The 19,616-nt window shown below is 40.5% G+C and overlaps 2 protein-coding genes across 2 annotated transcripts; both read right to left on the reverse strand.

The window, feature by feature from the left end:
• Positions 1-239: 239 nt before the first annotated feature.
• On the reverse strand, positions 240-10,400 carry LOC108677649 (UDP-N-acetylglucosamine--dolichyl-phosphate N-acetylglucosaminephosphotransferase). Its single transcript, XM_018165902.2, has 8 exons — positions 10,123-10,400; positions 9,693-9,886; positions 8,932-9,092; positions 8,571-8,698; positions 4,338-4,569; positions 2,739-2,927; positions 2,441-2,518; positions 240-2,045 (listed from the first exon to the last, which is right to left on the reverse strand). Exons 1-8 carry the CDS (start codon positions 10,139-10,141, stop codon positions 1,805-1,807), a joined length of 1,242 nt encoding a protein of 413 aa, XP_018021391.1. The 5' UTR covers positions 10,142-10,400; the 3' UTR covers positions 240-1,804.
• A 5,729-nt stretch (positions 10,401-16,129) lies between these two features.
• LOC108677639 (cone-rod homeobox protein-like) lies at positions 16,130-16,489 on the reverse strand. The gene has a single exon (XM_018165891.1). It carries the CDS (start codon positions 16,487-16,489, stop codon positions 16,130-16,132), a length of 360 nt encoding a protein of 119 aa, XP_018021380.1.
• Positions 16,490-19,616: the final 3,127 nt, after the last annotated feature.

Genomic DNA, 19,616 nt, shown 5'->3' on the forward strand with positions numbered 1-19,616 from the left:
TCTGTATTCTATGGTTTCAGGCGCCAGCCTGAGCAGGTAACCAGCACGCTGGTAACCTGCTTTCACTGTGTGCGTACCCTTAGGAAGCATCCAGCTACCGACCTATAGCACTGACTACATATGTGGAAGATTCCGCAGAAAATACTAAAATAAAGACTTTTCTTAACACCTAGAAGTGCGAATTTTTCATGTACAATACGGCTTCCCATCTCGTTAAGGCACAATAAAGGGACTCAGACTGTAGAACCACGTTGTTTATAGGAAAACTCACGATATGCGTTTTTCATTGGCAGGCGAAAGCTTTTCATACTACGTAGCGACACTTAATCCTACAAGCCTTCCAGAACAGTTGAAACCTTGCAAGCCTTCTACAACAGTTTAATCAGAAGCAATATGGCGAAATTCATCAAAGAATTTCTACATCGTTTTTTTTTACAGTGAAAGTGTGATATCCTTTCACCCTTGCAGAGGCAAAACCAACGAGCGCACAAGATATCGCGAAAAGCTGCACGCTCTTCTCGTAAGCAATAAACGATATTACCTCAGCTTCAAAATTGAAAGAACAATCGCCCCTATATGTGGATGTGGAAATATGTGTATATATGTGGAAAATACGGCCTCTCACAAACAATCAGAGGCCAACAACGCACGGATTCTTGTTTCCTAGCGAAAACAAAGACTTGTGAATCTCCAACACGGCCGCCACCCATCTGTCACTACTAAGACCAATTGCCCTAACTCTAGAAGTTAAATTCTTCGAAATGACGTTTCACTGTAAACTCACATGGAAACCTCACATGCAACTGTGAAAAGTAGATACCAAAAGAGAATGAGCCAGTTGAGATACGTGGCCAGGTTGAGGGGAGCTGACCGATTAACCCTGCTCCGCTTTTACTGAGCTAGAATAAGATCCAAGTTTAAACTACAGATGTATACTATACCATTAAGTCATAGGAGTAACCTCATCCCTATCGGTTCCAATCCATAACACAGCTATAAGGATATGAACCGGAGTCTTCAGAACATCACCTGTCATCAGGTTATAAGCTCGGTGCGGTGAACCGCATCTCTAACTACGTGGAGCACAACGTGTGCTCTAATTATTAGCCCGCCTCGAATAACTACTACAATCCCCAACATGGCGCAGCGTTTTGGCCAGTGATCAAGCAAATTTACTCAGTAGACTGAATAGACTAAAGACTAGACTTCTATGTGAAGACTATAGATGCCACACATACGAGTGGTACCTGTTAACCTCAACGGGACGCCGACGTCGCAAGTAGCCATTGATTTTTTTTTTCAACCAAAATCAAGTTCAAAGTCGCGACTACTAACACAACATCCCCACCAGAAATGTAGAAATTGTCAGCAACTCGCCACCATCGCTCGAGCGGACCAGATCACAAGTCTGTCAGCACCTGAGGACTACGGCACCAAACAACTGCAAGCTACACCACCGGCGTGAAATAGATCACTTCCGCAATCGCTAGAAGTCCACTACGTACTTCTAATATCCAATCACCAGTTCTGCAATAAGCAAGCAGAATAAATGCTTTTAAAACGCAATTTGACCTACTATACAATGGCAAGTACTTTGTTCTATTGCACTCAGTCAAACAAAAATCAAATAAATCTACATATACTTGAAACGTTTGTAACGGCAAATAATTTACTTTGAAAAACTGCACACCACTAAGAACAAATGAAAGCAAGTTGTTGGAAAGCAAATCTGTAACGACACTTCTTGATGCTACGGCTTCACAACTGAAAGATACATTACAACTTAGCGATTATAGATCGGGAATTAATCATAGAATAAACTGGCCAGTGGATATCTTATGACAAAAGCAAGTGCTGAGCCACAGGCCTGCAGAGCTAGTAACGTCCAGACTAGAGTTCGCTCGTGCATCGGGCCGCTCCACACCAGCACTAGGTTGATCAGGGTCAGGTTGTTGACGGTGATGGTGGTCTCACCGTCGTGCTTGGCGTCTTTCTCTGTAACTTCGGCCGCCATCAGTCGCAGGGCAGACAGTAGGCATATTGTTCTGTGAAGGATATACTTTCTTAGAGGCTTTTGATCCGCTGCCACACCAGTTATTGAGCGTTTCACTTGTTTGCATCAAAACGTATTTTTTTTTAACCAGCAGATAGAAATCTTGACGCTGGCCATTTTTTCTCGATTCAAGTTTGCATGTGCTATCTCTGAATAACAAAAATGTCGCATACAAAAGTAACTGATCAATAATGACAGTTTTAATCGTAGATGTTGATCGTAGTTTTGAAAAGATACTCGGATAATGTACCAATTCTGACTAAAAATTCGATTGGTAGTGATGGAATTATATTCAAAACAAAAAGGAGGACTATTTCGCGGAGTCCTAATGGCAGTCACTACATTAAATTAAACTGAATAGTCTTGAGAGGATGATTGTGCACACACCTGTACACGAGGGGATTAAGCGACTTCACTCGCACAGTTGTCCTGCTGTACTCCAGCTTGTCGAGCTCAGCGTTGTATCTGTGAACAAGCAATGAGTGTTCATAACAGGCAGTTGTTTATGCGTGAATAACATAAACAATATATAAGTCTACTAAACGTGGAAAATGCTAAACCCGCAGAGCAAATATTATGGCACTAGAAATGAAAAAATTTGGCCATTATTATAAGCTTAGTTTGCAATGAAAAGCTCCAAAAGACCTCGAGCAATGCATAAGTGATGCGTCGTAGCCACGCTTACTGCGGCAAGCGATGCCTGGGACATGGAATGACCCTGAAGAGTTGAGGCAAACTGTAGGCGAAGTTAACGAGCTGCGGGATGAAGAAGAGCATCACAGTCTTGCTGAAGTGGCCCAGGATCCCCACCACCGCGAACGTCATTCCTGCGAAATACGTGAACGTGTCGCCAACGAACGCTCGGGCGGGGTACCTGATCATTTAAACAAAATATATTACACTTTTGTATGCTTGAAGGCTGGTGCTATAAATATAGAGGGGCTATTGGCGTGCATATCGCCAATAGCTATCCAGTATGTCGGTATATTAACGAGGCTCAAAATATTTTTGCTTTGTGCAGTCGGCAAACGTAGCAAATTGGAGAAAATAAATATAGGAAAGAGATATTCATTTTGGTAAGTATATATTTAATATGTAAGTAAAAACCGTGTCTCCGTTTCAATTCTAGACGTAAGTTTTATGTGAGTTCTGTGTTATGCATTACTTGAACGAATCTTCCAGAAAATTACATCCCTCTAGTTCGAAAATTTACGACGTGATCGAGATTCTTAAATCTCCGGGATTAACTTTCTGTTGTGAGGGATAGGATTATCGATCACCTGACTGCTCACCATCTCATATCAGATTGTCAACATGGTTTTATTGCCGGCAGATCCTGCACCACTAACTTATTATCTACGTTGAACGATTGGACTCGCCTGAGGACAAGAATCGGCGACAGGTCACATCAGGCCTACACTTCAGAGCCGACATCACTATGTTATGTTATGTTTAAAAGGCAGGTGAAGATGCTAACCAATGATACGTTTCAGAATGTAGGTGTGTGTGTAGACCGGCGTTCGAAATATATAGGGGTTATTCGTGCGTGTATCCTCAATACCTATCTTGTCGGTACCTAGGACTGATTTGATATTTCTAATGGCGGAATAAGAAGGCATTACAAAACGGGGCAAGTGGATTTTTAAACAAATTTGAATTACTGTTTCAATCGATTGAATATTACTTTTAAAAACTATTTCCTCCGAGCTTCCAAAGGGAAAAAGAGAATTTCAAGTAAAATGCGGGTTTGAACGAGTCTTAGTTTAGATTAAATTGTTAGTAAGGAAATTATTAGCGGGATTCCCCTGGAAAACATCCAGTTTTAACCTGCTAGTACAAATTTTAACTACATGGATTTGATGACAATTGTTGCCTCGTGAGAGATTTCTTGCCAATAAATATTCATGACAAAATTAATTTGTATCGTGAATGAGAAGTGCTCATTTGAGCCATATTTATCAACCGGCAAAAAATACTGCAGTTTTAGCTCCTGGTGCAATGCATAGCAGGGGCCATACTTTCAAAATTCGCTAAGTGAACGTAAGTACTTACGCTCTAATTTCTTGTCTATGATTGGTGAATTTTGCTTGAAAGGCCGTCAATGATTGGCTAATGAATTTAAGATCTCTTAACTTTTTTAGAAAGTATAGGTCCAGATGAACAAGATAAACGTAGAGAATACACAGCAAATTTCTAGTTCGGTACAGCGGAAAATATCAGTCCAGTTACTCAAAAGGATATGATGAAATTATTCTATGCAGGGAGACAATGACAGCTCCCTTACTTGTTATGAAGGAAGAGCGCAAAGGAAGTGGCGATAAAAGGCATCAGAAGGCAGAGCGAGAGGTGATGAGCACTGCTGTGGAAGCCCTTAAGTTCCACTAAGTTGAACACTGCAATGCTTGTCGCCATAACGACGCTCTGCCCCACTTCCAGACCGTTGACGCCTGCGTAGATGTTGATGGCATTCGTCGAGAACACGGCCAGCAGCGACATGTACAGGTAGTACAGGACACCTGCAGTTAACAGGCTCCGTATCAATGGCAATAAAAACAAGTAAAAAAAGTCAGGCCCACAGCTGAATAGACCTAAAAGAAACTGAACCTCGCATATTCGCGTCTCGCAAAATTGTTTAACCCGCGTGTGCGGGACCATTTGGCAGTGTACTCACGTGCTACTTGCTAGACCAGCTTACATTGGTTGTTTTCGTAAAACATATAAACTAAAATTTCAGGGCATGCGGTCTTATTTAATCATTCAAATGCTAAGTTATAAGCCCATTAATGAGGTAGCAAGTATTATTTAATTTGTACAGCTCAAGTGAGGCACAATAATCCCACGATAAAGTTCAGAATTAACCGCAATATAACGTATCTCGGTATTATACTTGTCTATAATTGAAGATCTATCATAGAAAGATATGAAGATCTATCTTGTCTTGGGAGTTAACTAGGAAGTAAAATTACCTTAAGTAATTAAAAGGATAAATTTGATAGCTTCACACGAAACATATTAAATTCATGTTGAAGATTGGAACAAGGAAGCATATGGAAATTAGGTGTATGTGTGTGTGTGTGTGGTTCCAAATGAGAGGCAAAACAGAATGGCCAGAAAGATAAAGAAATAGAAAAACAAGGAAAAAATTAAACAGTCGCTATGCGCATAATCAGGTTCCAGGAAGATTTTTGAAATATCTTTAGGATATATAAGGGGATCCATAAGGGCTTTGGACGGTTTTCACGTGGGAGAGTGAATTTTGGAACCTACACTTCCGAGTACTACTATTATAAAAATATCATTATAGTTAGTAATTAGTAGGATGATTTGATGGATGAATGTGGTGATGAAATGATAATGATGCTGAAGATGTTAAGTTGCTTGTGAGTCATACTTTGTATCTGTCGCTACGTAAACGTATTGAAAGGATCCACTATCCAGCAACTGCACTCAAGCGCGTTCTTTTAAAAAATCAACACCCACGCGCAGATAGCACGTGGTGCGTGTAGGTGGTTATGGTGGTATGGGGTTGGTGGTTACGTGTACAGGGGTGGAGGTGGGAGGCCTAGTACGAGTGATTTTGCACCTAGGATGGGTATCATTTTAAAAATATTGGCGCTGGTTCTAATGAGACATTTATTTTCAAATAAATTCATCTCTTGGATAGCGTGTTGTGTTTGTTTTGCAGATAATTTGAGTGAGTATTGTACGACAGTTCCTTCTGTGATGTCGTCTGCAAATGCTATATAGTCTGTGTTGGGGAGTGATTGGGGATATAGAAGTTGTACAGAGTGGGTGAGACTCAAGCACCTTGTGGGGCACCAGAGTGCAGTTGGAGTGGGGACCTATGTATGTAACTGCCAATTCTGATGGATGCTGTTCTTGATTAGAGCGTCGGAAATTCTGACTTAAAATTATATTATATTTTATAAAACGCAGTCTGTGGGTGAATTAATTCGTAAAGTGAGTTATGAAAGTTAGAGACTTGGAGTAAAGTGTTGAGAAGGCTACAGGAATATGGGGTGGAACTGTGTAAAGCTTGTATAAGGTGCTGTTGTTCTCGAGACCGGGAGAGCGAGGGTTGTTTATAGTTTGAAACGGCGAGGGTATCAAAGGTGCTGACCTTGTGGAACTCACAACCGTCACGGCGTCACTTCGAGGGTATAGGCTTAACTGTGCGCGAGACTAGCGTATATAAGGACCTTAAAATTCGCGCCAAGGGTTGGTTCTACGAAAGTCACGGTCACGAGCACAGTCTGCAGCGGACTTTGCAAACGGCTGCGGCCGTGAGGCCAGCGGTTGGTCGTTTTCGAACATTGACGGTCGCGACTCGCGAGAAACCTAGACTTATCGAGGCAGCCAAGAGTCCGGTGAGCACGTCAAGAAAATCAACATCAACACTACGGCTGCGACAAAGCCGTGAGACAATGCGAGAGAGCCACGAGTTGTACAACGATTATAACGCACGTCATCAGAAGATCTAAGTTTCGAGCTCTACACCAAGAATTATCATCGGTACCGTCATCACTAGTACGGTCACTATTTCCATCAGAAGAAGCGGTACGGTCACAGTCATCTCGACCGCAGTACGACAACGGAGTTGGAGTATTTTCATCGACTATGAAGACGAGCACCACTATTCCGAAGTACGGTCATCATAAACTCTACGGTTATACCGGCCGCGAGACATCACTATAGCGCGGGAAATACGGCCAGGAAGAGAGACGCGCGGCAACAGCTGCAGTACCCGGGTACGGCCACTTGGAATACGGCTGCAACGCGCGGTGACAGCCGCGGTACGGTCGCTCAACATACGGCCGTACGGTCGTTTACAACAGTCGTACGGCTCAACGGAACTGCAATGTATCAACAATTTCTGGTAAAATTAGATGATTTGTATGATGTACACTGATAGGTTTTGGACTTTTGATTGTGACGGATTACATTTTTCAAGTACTAGAGATTTTTGTTAACGTAGGATGTGAACCTAAATTTTCCAATTTAATGTGAAATGTATCAGTGTTTCATTACAACCCTCTCTTAGTACTATTTGGCCGTAACCTTTCCAAAAAGAGAACCTTTTCATACGTGCCAATCAAGCCCACTCAGCGACCACCTGACAAAACGATAAGTAACGAATACCGGTATCTTGAACCTGAACGTAAAGTAAAATTGGTGGAGTAATCACTCCGAGCGTCCAAGCGTCCAACCTTAAAATATATGAGACGATATGAAACTACAACTACGTAAACTACCATTAGATATATATTTTTCAAATTTAATCATTCTTACTGTGAGGTAGCCTGACAATGTTTTGGTGGAAGACAGGTGTAGATCGAGTGGTATTTATTTTATTGAAGTCAGGGGTGCCATACATTGTCGAAGGGTTTTGTCACATTGTGGAGTACTGTGTCTGCGAGGAGTCCTTGTGCTAAAAGTACAGCAAGTGTTCCGTGAAATGAGGCTAATGCTGTTTGTGTCTCTCTGTGTTGCCTAAAACCGTGGAATCTACGGTAGTGTTTTGTATGTTGCAAATAACGAGATGCTTATGTAATTTGTAGCAAAGAATTTTGGGTAAGAGCTTTCCGTGTACAGTATGTCTAACAGTGAAATCGGTCTGTAGTTTTGGACTTGGCGTTTTGACGTGTTGGGTTTAGGGAGGAAGATCTTTATGGTGTGTTTCAGTAAGTCTCCAGCTTTTGGGAGGCTTGGGTGAGGAACGGTACCATCGTTTAGTATGCGTTGGGCGATTATTGTATCTGGTTATGATCTGACAAAGTGTTTTAATTCGATTTCCGATTTTAATTCATTTGCAGTGTGGCTTCATATGTCCGTGTCCAAATTGTCGTGCAAAAATAGCCAGTCTAGCTTTAAGGTTGGGCATGTGGAGGTAGGGAACCTAGTGCAAGTCAAATGGCTGTCAAATTAATTTTGTTAAGTGCTTCAGTTGCTACCATAGATTTCAGTTTATCAATTGCAGTGGAGTCATCTATCATGGCGTAGAGACCAGGAGCAGTGTCAGTGTCTGATTAGTGGAGCGTCAAGTTCTTTATAAAGAGTGTGGAAAAGTTTAGGTCGATCAGTCGGTAGTCAGGGATCATTTTCTTTTTAGTTAGTAGGGTTCTGAGCGGTCGTGTGGTGAGGGGTCGATGATTGGGTGCTGATGAAGGTGGGATGATAATGATGATAAACGAGATTTCGGAGGAGGTTTGTGTCCTTAGCCCACCAAGACGAGCTTATTCATCAGGCTTGGAGAGTGAGGTGGAGACATGAGAACGGAGGGAGGGGAGGGGAGAAGAAATCCAAGTATATGATAATGATGCAGCAGTATAGTGCAGAAAAATGCAGTGTACAGAAGAACTAAAAATAATAAGTCACAATTCCTTAGTGACATGCACTTCGTTCTGGAATGCTGCTAATGTGTGAGCACAAGTACGGGGAACACTAGAACCACTTCACTAGCCACAAAAGGCCATGGAGACTTTGATATTAACAAATTGATTATTGAAGCCAAACTGACCGATGTTGAGGCTGGGACCCAGTAAAGGCCGTAGCAGCAGAGGCACAACGACGGTCGTGGAGCCAAACTTGACGTAGTGAGTCATCAGCAGTGGCAACGATGCCAAGGTTGGCAGCACCAGTTTATACCTCATTACATACAGAAAACCAAATCACAACCCAGTTCAAATCATAAATTAAAAAATAGATAAAATGCAACCAAACACTTTGATTCAATGGTTTGTAAAAATCATGAAAATACACAGAAGAAATATCAAACAAATAATTTTATGTGCTGGCAGGCAAATCTCAAGAGTACATCAACAAAACTTCTATGTGAATATTATCAATAACACACTACATGGAAATTATTAATTATTTACCTCCATTTCAAGTTGAGCACGTCATCAGCAAAGCCTAAGAGGAGCATGCAGCAGATGCACAGCAGTGCAGTCAGTAGCTGCTCAAAAACCATGTGAGGAAAGTTCTTCTCACTGGCGAGAACATGTCTGCTGAACTGAATTCCAGTGAACAGAAACATGACCTGCACAAGATGAACAATGTTTAACCATGGGTTTGGCTTTAAAACCCCCGAAAAACCCTTATTCTGTGGTTTTTTAATACTATTGCAGTTTAGTTCTTAAATTTTGGTCAATTTTTCATGCATCATCTCACTCTTGTTGAAAATGAAAATTAATGATCCCACACAATTTACATTATATTTCAAATAAAAATATGCTAACATCATTGGATTAAAGCTTTCAGCAATGGTGATGCTAGTTCAATACACCCACAGCATTATTTCTGTGAACCAAAGTTTAGTTTAGTTAGTTAATTTAGTGGACAAATGTTTACTAGTTTTAATAGTGCTTCAGCTATTTAGCTATCTTTCACCGAAAGTCAGGATAAATATCACCAAAGAGGTGGAAGGTCTCAGTTATCAGAAGATTCTCAAATAAAAAATTGTTCATCACCCGTAAGGGGCAGAAGGTCTCCCTTGTCCAGCCCGCTGAAGCTGGCTTGAAGGAAGCAGCGTTAGCATCTCAAAGAAACTAAATGACAAGGGAAGATAGTCAAAAAGCAACAGAAACAAAGACTCTCAAACAAGAGGTTGCTTACACGAGACATATGAACCAAAACTTGCCATCAAGAAGACAGTGCCACTTATCATTCCCATAGACTCTGGGATGAGAGTTTTTGTATTTTTCTTGCAAAGGTCATAGCCTGAGAGTCCAGCCTGGATGAAAGTTCCTCCTGATGCTGATATAGCTTTATGCACAGCAAAGCCTCCAGCAGTAGAGAGGAGAGCTGAGACAACCAGGGCTATGCTGCCCTCACCTGCAAATACAAAATTGATTAATCCTCAGAATTTCTGAATAATTCAACAGAATGAATGATTACTTTATTCATAATTATAGTGTGAATGATTAATGATTAGTATTTTATTAAATAATTACAGCCAGAGCCTTATCCCTCACTTGGTCCAAAGTATAATTCATAATTATTAAGCTCACATTGATAATGAAAATTAAATAAAATATGAGATTAATGTCATATAATTCATATATTCTTACCCACGTGAGATGTATCCATGCCTAGAAATAATTTGGATTTGATTTGCCAAATATGAAGTAGGGAGCCTCCGAGCCTTACAGGCACTTGGGAGTTGGACAAACTTTGCAAGTAAAGTATAAAGTATTCAAACTATTGTCTTGACACTCACTCAGCCAGTTTTATTTAATTTTAAATTGTCAATTGAATGCTTCTCTTTTAAAAACATCCTTGCAAGGATTGCAAAATTTTGATCACTATGAAACAATAATTAAGAGAATGGGAACTTTTAAAGTATAGTCTGAAATGAAGTGCAAAAATAGGCTTAGTTCTTATTTGAAATTAAAAAATACCTTCAACTCTAAAAAGTTGTATTTCTGTTATCTGTTGTATTTCTGTTATTTATCTCAATTTGAATCATTTGTTTTTATTACAGATTGTCAGATTGAAAACTGTGCTCTGCTGTATAGCAATGGTTTGATGTACAATTTTGGGCCAAGATTCATAAAATGCCAAAAACCAAACAAAAAATAACTCACAATGCAGAACCTGCAGAAGTTTAAATGAATAAAATGAGGCACATGTGGTGAGAGCCAAGAGGGCTATAGTAAGTGGCTGTCTTGAGTGGCAAGTGTCATGCCCAAATGAAAAAAAAAAAAATCCTGGCAATGTACAATATTTTGATACGAGTCCATAGAACTGCACCACCCAGATTAAGCCAAATTTTGCCCATGTTCTGAACGATGAGAAGTGTATCAGCCCTTTCTAAATGTGCTAAAGTTGAGGTAAAAAAAGAGATTATCAGATAAGTTCAATAAGCACCACACAGCTGTATATGTTCAATGTCTAATGCTGCACCAGAAGAAGCAGCAGCTGTGGCTGCATTATTGTATCTTTGTACTGCACTGCTATATACTATACCATCAAACGAGGTAATAAGGGATGGGTGGGGTAAATCAGGACAGTCATCCCACACTTTGTAGCAATGTTGTAGCAGCTAAACTAATCAATATATTGCAAAACTAAAAATGATGGCTTAAAGTTCAACATTTTTACTTTCTATGAAGCATAGAGAAAGATAAGAAATCATACATTTACTACATCTAAAAAATCAATTCCTGAAAAAAATGTGAAAAGTAAGATTTTGGATAAGTACCTCTGCTAGGTCAGTAGGTAGCAAAAAAAATATTTGCCGTACTAAAAAATTTTACTTACATAAAAGTTGCATACAGGTGTTGGCTTGAAAATGTGATTGACAGAATTTGTGTATCTAATTAAAAAAATTTGCAGCAATTTCCGCAATTTCTGGTAATATGGGACACCCCTAAAAACACATATACAGTAGAACCTTGATTAGAAAAGGCTTCAGTTAACTAAAAAATAAATTAACAACAATAAATTTTGATTGTACATTATAGTCAGATGGGGTAAGACAGGACCGAAATCACTAACAAGCCTGTAGCATCTATACCATGAATAACTAAAAAACCCTAAACCTATCACAAGGTAACAAACACTGAAATGACAGGCAATGATTGCTCTAACATATTCTTTTGTCATATTGAATTCAGTGCAATTAGAATGCACGCCATGGGCTGGTCCTTTCTTACCCCATGAAGGCTGCGATCCTGTCTTACCCCATTTGACTATATACCTCGATCAGCAAAAAAAATTTCTCCAAACAAAAAATTAATGCATCATTGGTCATCACAAAATTGTCAGAGAATGTCATAGAATTGTGCACCAGGCAACATAGAAGAATGAAAAGTAATTAACCTAAACTATGATTTATTCCTCCAAAAAATATGATGGTTGTCACTAAAATATTCCTTTCTATTTCAGGTATATATGTTTTTTATGATCTTTTTTCTTATAGTGAATAAACTTGAAACAATTAAAATGGCGTGAAATTACAAGCCATCCTGTAAGCTTACAGATAGAGAAAAAATGCTAGAAGGCTGTTGATATGAAGCTTGCAGTGGAAAAGGTTGTTGTAAATGCTAAATGGCATGTTCATATAAATGGTAACATCACATCAATAATAAGGTAATATATGGATATGGCAATATCATATCAATAAAGGAAAAACAAGTAAAAATCAAAGAAAATGCCAGTTATTCTACATCATCTACAAAGGAAGAGGACTTCAGAGTTCAGAACTCTGTTAGTAATGGATGAGTACACTCTACATGCTTCAAACAGTTCATTGCAGGCAGAGCAACTAGAGTTGTTTTGAAGCAGTCTAGTCTAGCAATGCAGCTGTACTCAGTAATCAGTATGATGGCTGCGGCCGAGCCACTACTGAGTACAGCTGCATCGCACTCTCTCTTGCACATGTTCCCACTGGAGCGCACACTGCTGTCAAGCTCTTGCATGCCTCCACCATGCACACCCTTCCTCGACAACTCCCTCACAACACTGACGCAGGCGCAGTCTACCAAAAACACTTTACTTTTCTGTAAGGTGCTTGTATACAGGGATAGTGCAGACAGCTAGTAAACCTGGCAAGTGTTGGTTGCAGGCTAGTAAGCCTGTACATGAGATGAGTATAAGGTACCGCTATCAGGCTATCTTCTTGCTCGCACCCGCCAGTGTGTTGTTAGCAGCCGTTGAGGGTATTACTTTAGATTAATTGCATCCAAAAAAATGGTGTTTTTTTAATTATATCTTTTTTTGGGTGTAGATTAAGAATCTGAAATCCGTTTTTGGCGGTCGGCATCGGAATTTTTTAATGGAACCTGTTCCTCACTGGACCTAACCTGCGAGGTTTTCGTTGATTGACTAGGTTTTTCTGGCCACCAGACGGACTCTAAACATAGAAAAAACCTATTGGCTAGGTTTTTCCGGCTGCCGGATGGACTCCAAACATAGAAAAAACCTTGCCGATCAACGAAAACCTTGCAGGTTAGATCCAGTTAGGAACAGGTTCCATTAAAAAAATTCCGATGCCGACCGCCAAAAACGGATTTCAGATTTTTAATCTACACCCCAAAAAACATATAATTAAAAAAAAAAACACTTTTTTTTGGGTGCACTTAATCTAAAGTAGTAATACAGTTTTTTGAGCTGTAGATGAAGAATCTGAAATCCGTTTTTGGCGGTCGGCATTTTTTTTAGATTTTCTATAGAAAACGAACCTAACCTAACCTAACGCTCTAACCTCCCTAGGATTTTTGGGTTTTACATAGGTTTACAGACTGGAAATGATCTATATCAATCTGGGAATGACTGTAAACCTATGTAAAACCAAAAAATTGCACTAGGTTAGGTTAGGTTAGGAAGTTAGGTTCGTTTTCTATAGAAATATATATATAAAAAATGCCAACTGCCAAAAACCGATTTCAGATTCTTAATCTACACTAAAAAAAAGGGAAAATTAAAAAAAACACCTTTTTTTGGATGCACTTAATCTAAAGTATTACCACCATTGAGTGAGGTTTGAGAAGATGGATCAAGGGATCACCTTCAACCATAGTGGCAAAGCAGAGAGTTTTTTTAGTCAGCACGTGTTAATATATATTAAGTTCAGCACGTGTTAATATACAGTCTGACCGCTTTGACATGACCGCAACTATGCGCGATCTTCAACAAACGTTTTGTTTATTTGTTTACATTACGATGTTTATGTTTTTTCTGAATTAGAGCCGCGATATTTCAGACAAAAATAGGACTTTTCCAGACTAAATTAGAGCCGCGATATTTCAGACAAAAATAGGACTTTTCCAGACGGAGGAGCCAAGGGAGGATACCTACCTCCCATTTAATAAATGGGAGGTAGGTATCCTCCCTTGGCTCCTGAGTCCTGGGAGTGGGAGGCAGTTTAGATTATTAATCAAGGTAAACTGATAAAGGAAACAATAATTTGCGGCCAGTTTGAATTAACAAACAACACCGATTGTAAGACGGCCCATTTTGTGTCTAAAAAAGAAGCTAAACCTCTCACTGTGACCTCTCGATTGAAACTGGTGGCGGACTGGCGGTAATACCGGTGTCCACTGTCCAGTAAACGTACAGCCACATGTCTTTCCGACAACAGAACACGTAACAGAATCCGGTTGGTTCAGTCACTTCGAGATCAATAAGTGTTGGGTCACTGGGGTCATGGTTGAACTATACCTAGTTCAACCATGGGTTCAGTCACAAGCCTAACAATCTTGCAAAATTAAGTTTAAAGTAGCGTTTCTTTGAAATCTTGACTATCGGATTTTAAAACCCCAAATTGGTTCAAACGATTCTTTTGATTGTTATATAAATATATTCATTGGTTAGCTTGGAGCACCGTGTAGTGTTTTTTTACGGATGATATATTATTTAGCTATAACGGAATTTACGGAAGCACAATCGCAAAATTTTTCCGTAGCAAGATCCGTACCTATTATTTTATATTTTTGATGTATTTACGTACGTAAAAAATTAGACAGCATATTGATCATATTGAAAATAAATTTTAGTTAGGTTTCTTTGGTGCGGGGCTGCCGTTCAGTAAGAGCACACTCCTAGATACTTTCCTCTGGCCCTATATCTAAATGGAAAGTACTTGCCGGTAATACTAATGACTAATACTTTTCCCGTGTTCATGTATATGTCATTTTTAATTCCAGACGTGCATAGATTAAGATAGATAGCTAAAAGCCTAAAAGTTACCATTTAGTAGTAAACTACGTGAAAACGAACAGGACAAACACATTGTGACAACGCTTGCAGAAGTGAATTGTTATTCAATAGCTTCGTACCAAATTCGGCTTTAATTTGACAAAGTTGTGCGTGGAAAACCTGCTATGGAAATTCATTACAAAAATTCGTCCAAAACAAAAGTGTCCGTGTCATGGTAGTTCAACCATGGCACTTGCTCATGTCATTCTGGTCCTCGTCATGTGAAATGATGAAAAAGATATTGTTCTTAACGAATATAAAGCAGAAAGCGCAGATTGACCATAAGTAAAGAGAAAAAAATTAATTAAATTATCGATGAATTACTAATTGATACGTTCGTTTGAACTTTGAAGGAAATATCGTCACATTTTGTGGGTCGACTATAAAACGTTATTAACTATAACGTTGTAGGGTCAACTATAAAACGTTATTTTTACCATGCGTTTATGAGTGACTGAAGTATTCAATTGGTAATACTTTAGATTAAGTGCATCCAAAAAAGGGTGTTTTTTTTAATTATATGTTTTTTTTGGAGTGTAGATAAAGGATCTGAAATCCGCTTTTGGCGGTCGGCATCGGAAAACCGATTTTTTTTTATATTTTCTATAGAAAACGATCGATCTGGGAATGAACCTAACCTAACCTAACCTAAACTCGTTTTATAACAGGAAGGTAAGTTTGAACGCGTTCTATTTGAGAATATATTTGTTTGTTCTCTACGCCTCACACAGCCCGAGTAAAAATGAAGATAAAATGCAAGTTAAATCATGGACGTAAAACCCGTGGATTTATAGCGTTTTCAACTTAGCCTCGGTGACCCATATACTCTTGTGGTTGTTTCTTAAATATTTATACGAAATATATGCCGACCGCCAAAAAAGAATTTCGGATTCTTTATCTACACACCAAAAAACATATAATAAAAAAACACCCTTTTTTGGATGCACTTAATCTAAAGTAATACCATTTAATTAAATGTAAGATTCATTTAGAGGCGATGCTCAAGAATTAACATTGATTACAAATAGTTCTGTGTTAAACTTAGGTTCCTACGACGTGTTTACCTGTGATTATGGGGAGTTAGGTAAAGATAACCCTGAACAAACCTGGGAATATAAATTGTTTCACAAACTTTTAGAAAAGTATCATTTGGAAAGTGAAGCTTACACCACGAGTGCTACAAGTAGGGCCCGTCATAATGGCACTTGCTTGGCTGCTAATCGGGGCCTGTTATGACGGCACTTGCGGGCTGCCAAGTGGGGCCCGTCATGACGGCACTTGAAAGCTGCCAAGTGGGGCCTGTCATGACGGCACTTGCGGGCTGCCAAGTGGGGCCTGTTATGACGGCACTTGCGGGCTGCCAAGTGGGGCCTGTCATTACGGCACTTGCGGGCTGCCAAGTGGGCCTGTCATGACGGCACTTGCGGGCTGCCAAGTGGGGCCTGTCATGACGGCACTTGCGGGCTGCCAAGTGGGGCCTGTCATGACGGCACTTGCGGGCTGCCAAGTGGGGCCTGTCATGACGGCACTTGCAGGCTGCCAAGTGGGGCCCGTCATGACGGCACTTGCAGGCTGCCAAGTGGGGCCTGTCATGACGGCACTTGCAGGCTGCCAAGTATGGCCTGTCATGACGGCACTTGCAGGCTGCCAAGTATGGCCTGTCATGACGGCACTTGCAGGCTGCCAAGTGGGGCCTGTCATGACGGCACTTGCAGGCTGCCAAGTGGGGCCTGTCATGACGGCACTTGCGGGCTGCCAAGCGGGGCCTGTTATGACGGCACTTGCGGGCTGCCAAGTGGGCCTGTCATGACGGCACTTGCGGGCTGCCAAGCGGGGCCTGTTATGACGGCACTTGCGGGCTGCCAAGACGTAGCTTCAACGATTGTCATGACGTAGCTTCAACGATTTAATTTTACCAATACGAGTAAATTATTCAATACGTTTTTCATCATTACAATCATTTACGTCTACGACGCACCATTGTTTTCTTTATGAATTTGAACAGCTGCTTATGATGAAAAACGATGAAATATCAATTAGAACTTCTGCTGGATGTGTTTTATAAATGAAATACATCCTGAAAACTTTCTGATGCTACATAAGAATTCTCTTTAATTAAATCCAGAGGATGAATCTGTTTCATTGTAGAATTAGGGCACTAATTGTTGGGGGCGATTATTGTGTAATTGACTGTGGCAGTTAGATCAACTGATGAAGTTTGTGTCATACGAGAGACGGGTTGGTTTTCAATCTGAGCTTCCAAAAAATGCATTTCGTTGAAATGTAAAAATGCAATGGAACGTAAAAATGCATTTAATTTAATCCGGTTAACCTGCTTTTTCGGCGAATTTTTTCTAGGAAAAAATTGACGGATCATTTATTCGCCGGGTGGCGAATAAATGCCGAAAAGCGGGCGAATAAATGCGAATAAATTCGCATCTATTCGCCCGAATAATTCGCATGCGAATAAATAAATGGCGAATAAATTCGCCGAAACCATCCGCCAAAAAGCGGGTGGTTAGCAATGAGAATAGCGAGATCAAATCTGACCAAGTGGAGTGCTCCAGGGGAGCTGCGGTCGATTACGGACGTGTGCCTGTGAACATTGAACAATCGACTAGATAGATTTGTGTACGTAATCTACGTCCACCTAGATATTAGCCGAAATCGTATCTCACATATATTTATCAGTATTATAAATAGGTAAGTCACGTGTGAGTGGAGGAGAAGTTGAGCCTCAGAGCTCGAGCTCCTAATTACTATGATGCGGCGCCATAAGCGGCGTAGGGGTGGGGGCGCGTCCATGTCCGACTCAGACGTTGAGGCCGGCCCTTCTCCTTTGCCTGCTTCTGTGCCTTTAAAACCTTCATCGCCGGTAGCCAACAATTCCAGTGACAGTAGCATAAACTGCATTCCTGAGACTCCTAACCCTTCATCTTTATTGAGTTGCCCACCAGCGCCAGGTGCCGAGCAGCCTACATCTAATAAAAAATCTGGTTACACTAAGAAAAGTAATTTTGAAGGTTTTGCATGTGATCAACTCTCTTTGACTTCTGACATGTCGGAAGACGAAATCCCACCAACCCCTACCCCTGTCTCTTATACACATCTAGATGTGTATAAGAGACAGGCCGTGGAGTGTTCTCTTCAACAGGTGCTAGGGAGAGTTCGAATTAGGCAGGCAGATTGAGTTAGGCAGGCAGATTGAGTTAGGCAGGATTTTAATGATTAATGATAAAGAGCCAATTAATTGAAGTAGTTAAAGTGATTGAAGTGATTAATTAAAGTGATTGAAGTGATTAATTAAAGTGATTAAAGTGATTAATTAAAGTGATTAACAATTATAACTCAAAACTCTGTCGTGGGGCCGCATTGGACTGGTCTTCAGAGGCCCCCGTAAACTTGAAAAAAAAAAAGAGTGCTCCAGGTGCAAAACCTGGTACTCCACACAAACCCTTGGAATTGACCACTGGTCAAACTCAAAAATAAAGCAATCATACATTGCCTGTAGAAAGTGCATACTGGCTCTTAGAGATGAAAACAGTATGCTTAAGAAAAGAGTCTCAGAGTTGGAAGAGATCATTAATAAAGCTAATCAGGCTGAGACAGCAAACCTGCCTGGCCTGGCCCTTCCACTACCACTAACTACTAAGGCTGAACTAAAAGCTGAAATAGAGGAAAGAGGAGGGCACTATCAATGAAGTTGGCACTACAGAGTATGCTAATAAAATTAAGACTAGTCAAAAGCCAAAACAGTCCAGCATCCCTAAAGTCTGTGGCACTGACATTATAGTGATTATACTGATTATAGTGACATAGATGGAATGGCTGCCTATAAACGAGAATCTCAGAATAGAATAGCTAAGCCTCCCATTGTCATGGTGGGGGACAGTATAATTGGATCCCTTAGGGGAAAAGTAAGTGTAAATGAAGCTGGGACTCTGGGAGTGATTCTTCTTCTTCTTTTCAAGGTGTCCACGTTGGGTGGACTGAAAGCCACAGGACAGCCACAACTTCACAAGGATGACCGTTGGGCCTGACTCCTGAGAGCTTATGTTATGTTGGACTTCTTGGTAAGGAAAGCTGGCCTCTTTGTCCTTGTTTGTACAAGGTCAATAGAGGTGATGGATGAGCTTGACAGCATGTAAGAGAGAATTTACACATGACATGGTTAAGTTACATGCACACAGAACACAGATGACTGTATGCAGTTGCTCAGAAAGTTGCACATGACATGATCATTGCTCCTCACTCCTCAGTCCTCAGAACTGAGCACTAGATTCAACTGTTAAGTTAGATAGATTTATATACATAGAATGACATAGATTATGCACGTACACAAACATATACAATATACATAGATTATAGATACACTTGTACATATATAAGCTTCATTTTGATATTTTGGCACCTATCTAAAGTTCACTGAGCCTCCCTGATTTCAAAATGAAAACAGTCAAAAATTGAAAGATTTTCCTTTGCACATCATCATTAAAGTTCCCTCCCCTCAAAAGTTCACACAGGGAGAATTGTACATTTTTACATCTTAAATTAGTTTCCAGGTCTACTCTGGGCTGCGCATGTCGCTGACAATGCAGCAGATAGTGCTCAATTGTGTCCACTGTGTTGCAGATAGTACATTGGTCAGAATCGCTCATGTTGAATCTGTGCAAGTGACTTCTGACGCCAGCATGTCCAATCCTGAGTCAGGCAGCAGCACACTCTAGTCTGCGTGACTTCAGGCAGAGCCAGGGTTGCAGCCTGGGTTCCTCCATGTTGTTGCTCAGAAAAGTTCCCTTCTGAGTGCAGGCGACAGAGGCCTTCCATATTCTGGTCCAGTGCTTGTGAAGTTTGCCTCTGAGGT

Source organism: Hyalella azteca, unplaced genomic scaffold (assembly GCF_000764305.2).
Source record: "Hyalella azteca isolate HAZT.00-mixed unplaced genomic scaffold, Hazt_2.0.2 contig3241, whole genome shotgun sequence".
Classification (NCBI taxonomy): Eukaryota; Metazoa; Arthropoda; class Malacostraca; order Amphipoda; family Hyalellidae; genus Hyalella; species Hyalella azteca.

Excerpts from the sequence above, each read along its gene's own strand:
- LOC108677639 (XM_018165891.1), bottom strand. The coding sequence starts at position 16,489 with ATGACAGGCCCCACTTGGCAGCCTGCAAGTGCCGTCATGACAGGCCCC.
- LOC108677649 (XM_018165902.2), bottom strand. Across the intron at positions 9,093-9,692 it reads GTGGCACTGTCTTCTTGATG|GTCATGTTTCTGTTCACTGG; the intron begins GCAAGTTTTGGT and ends CATCTTGTGCAG. Across the intron at positions 2,046-2,440 it reads CTTAATCCCCTCGTGTACAG|AACAATATGCCTACTGTCTG; the intron begins GTGTGTGCACAA and ends TATCCTTCACAG.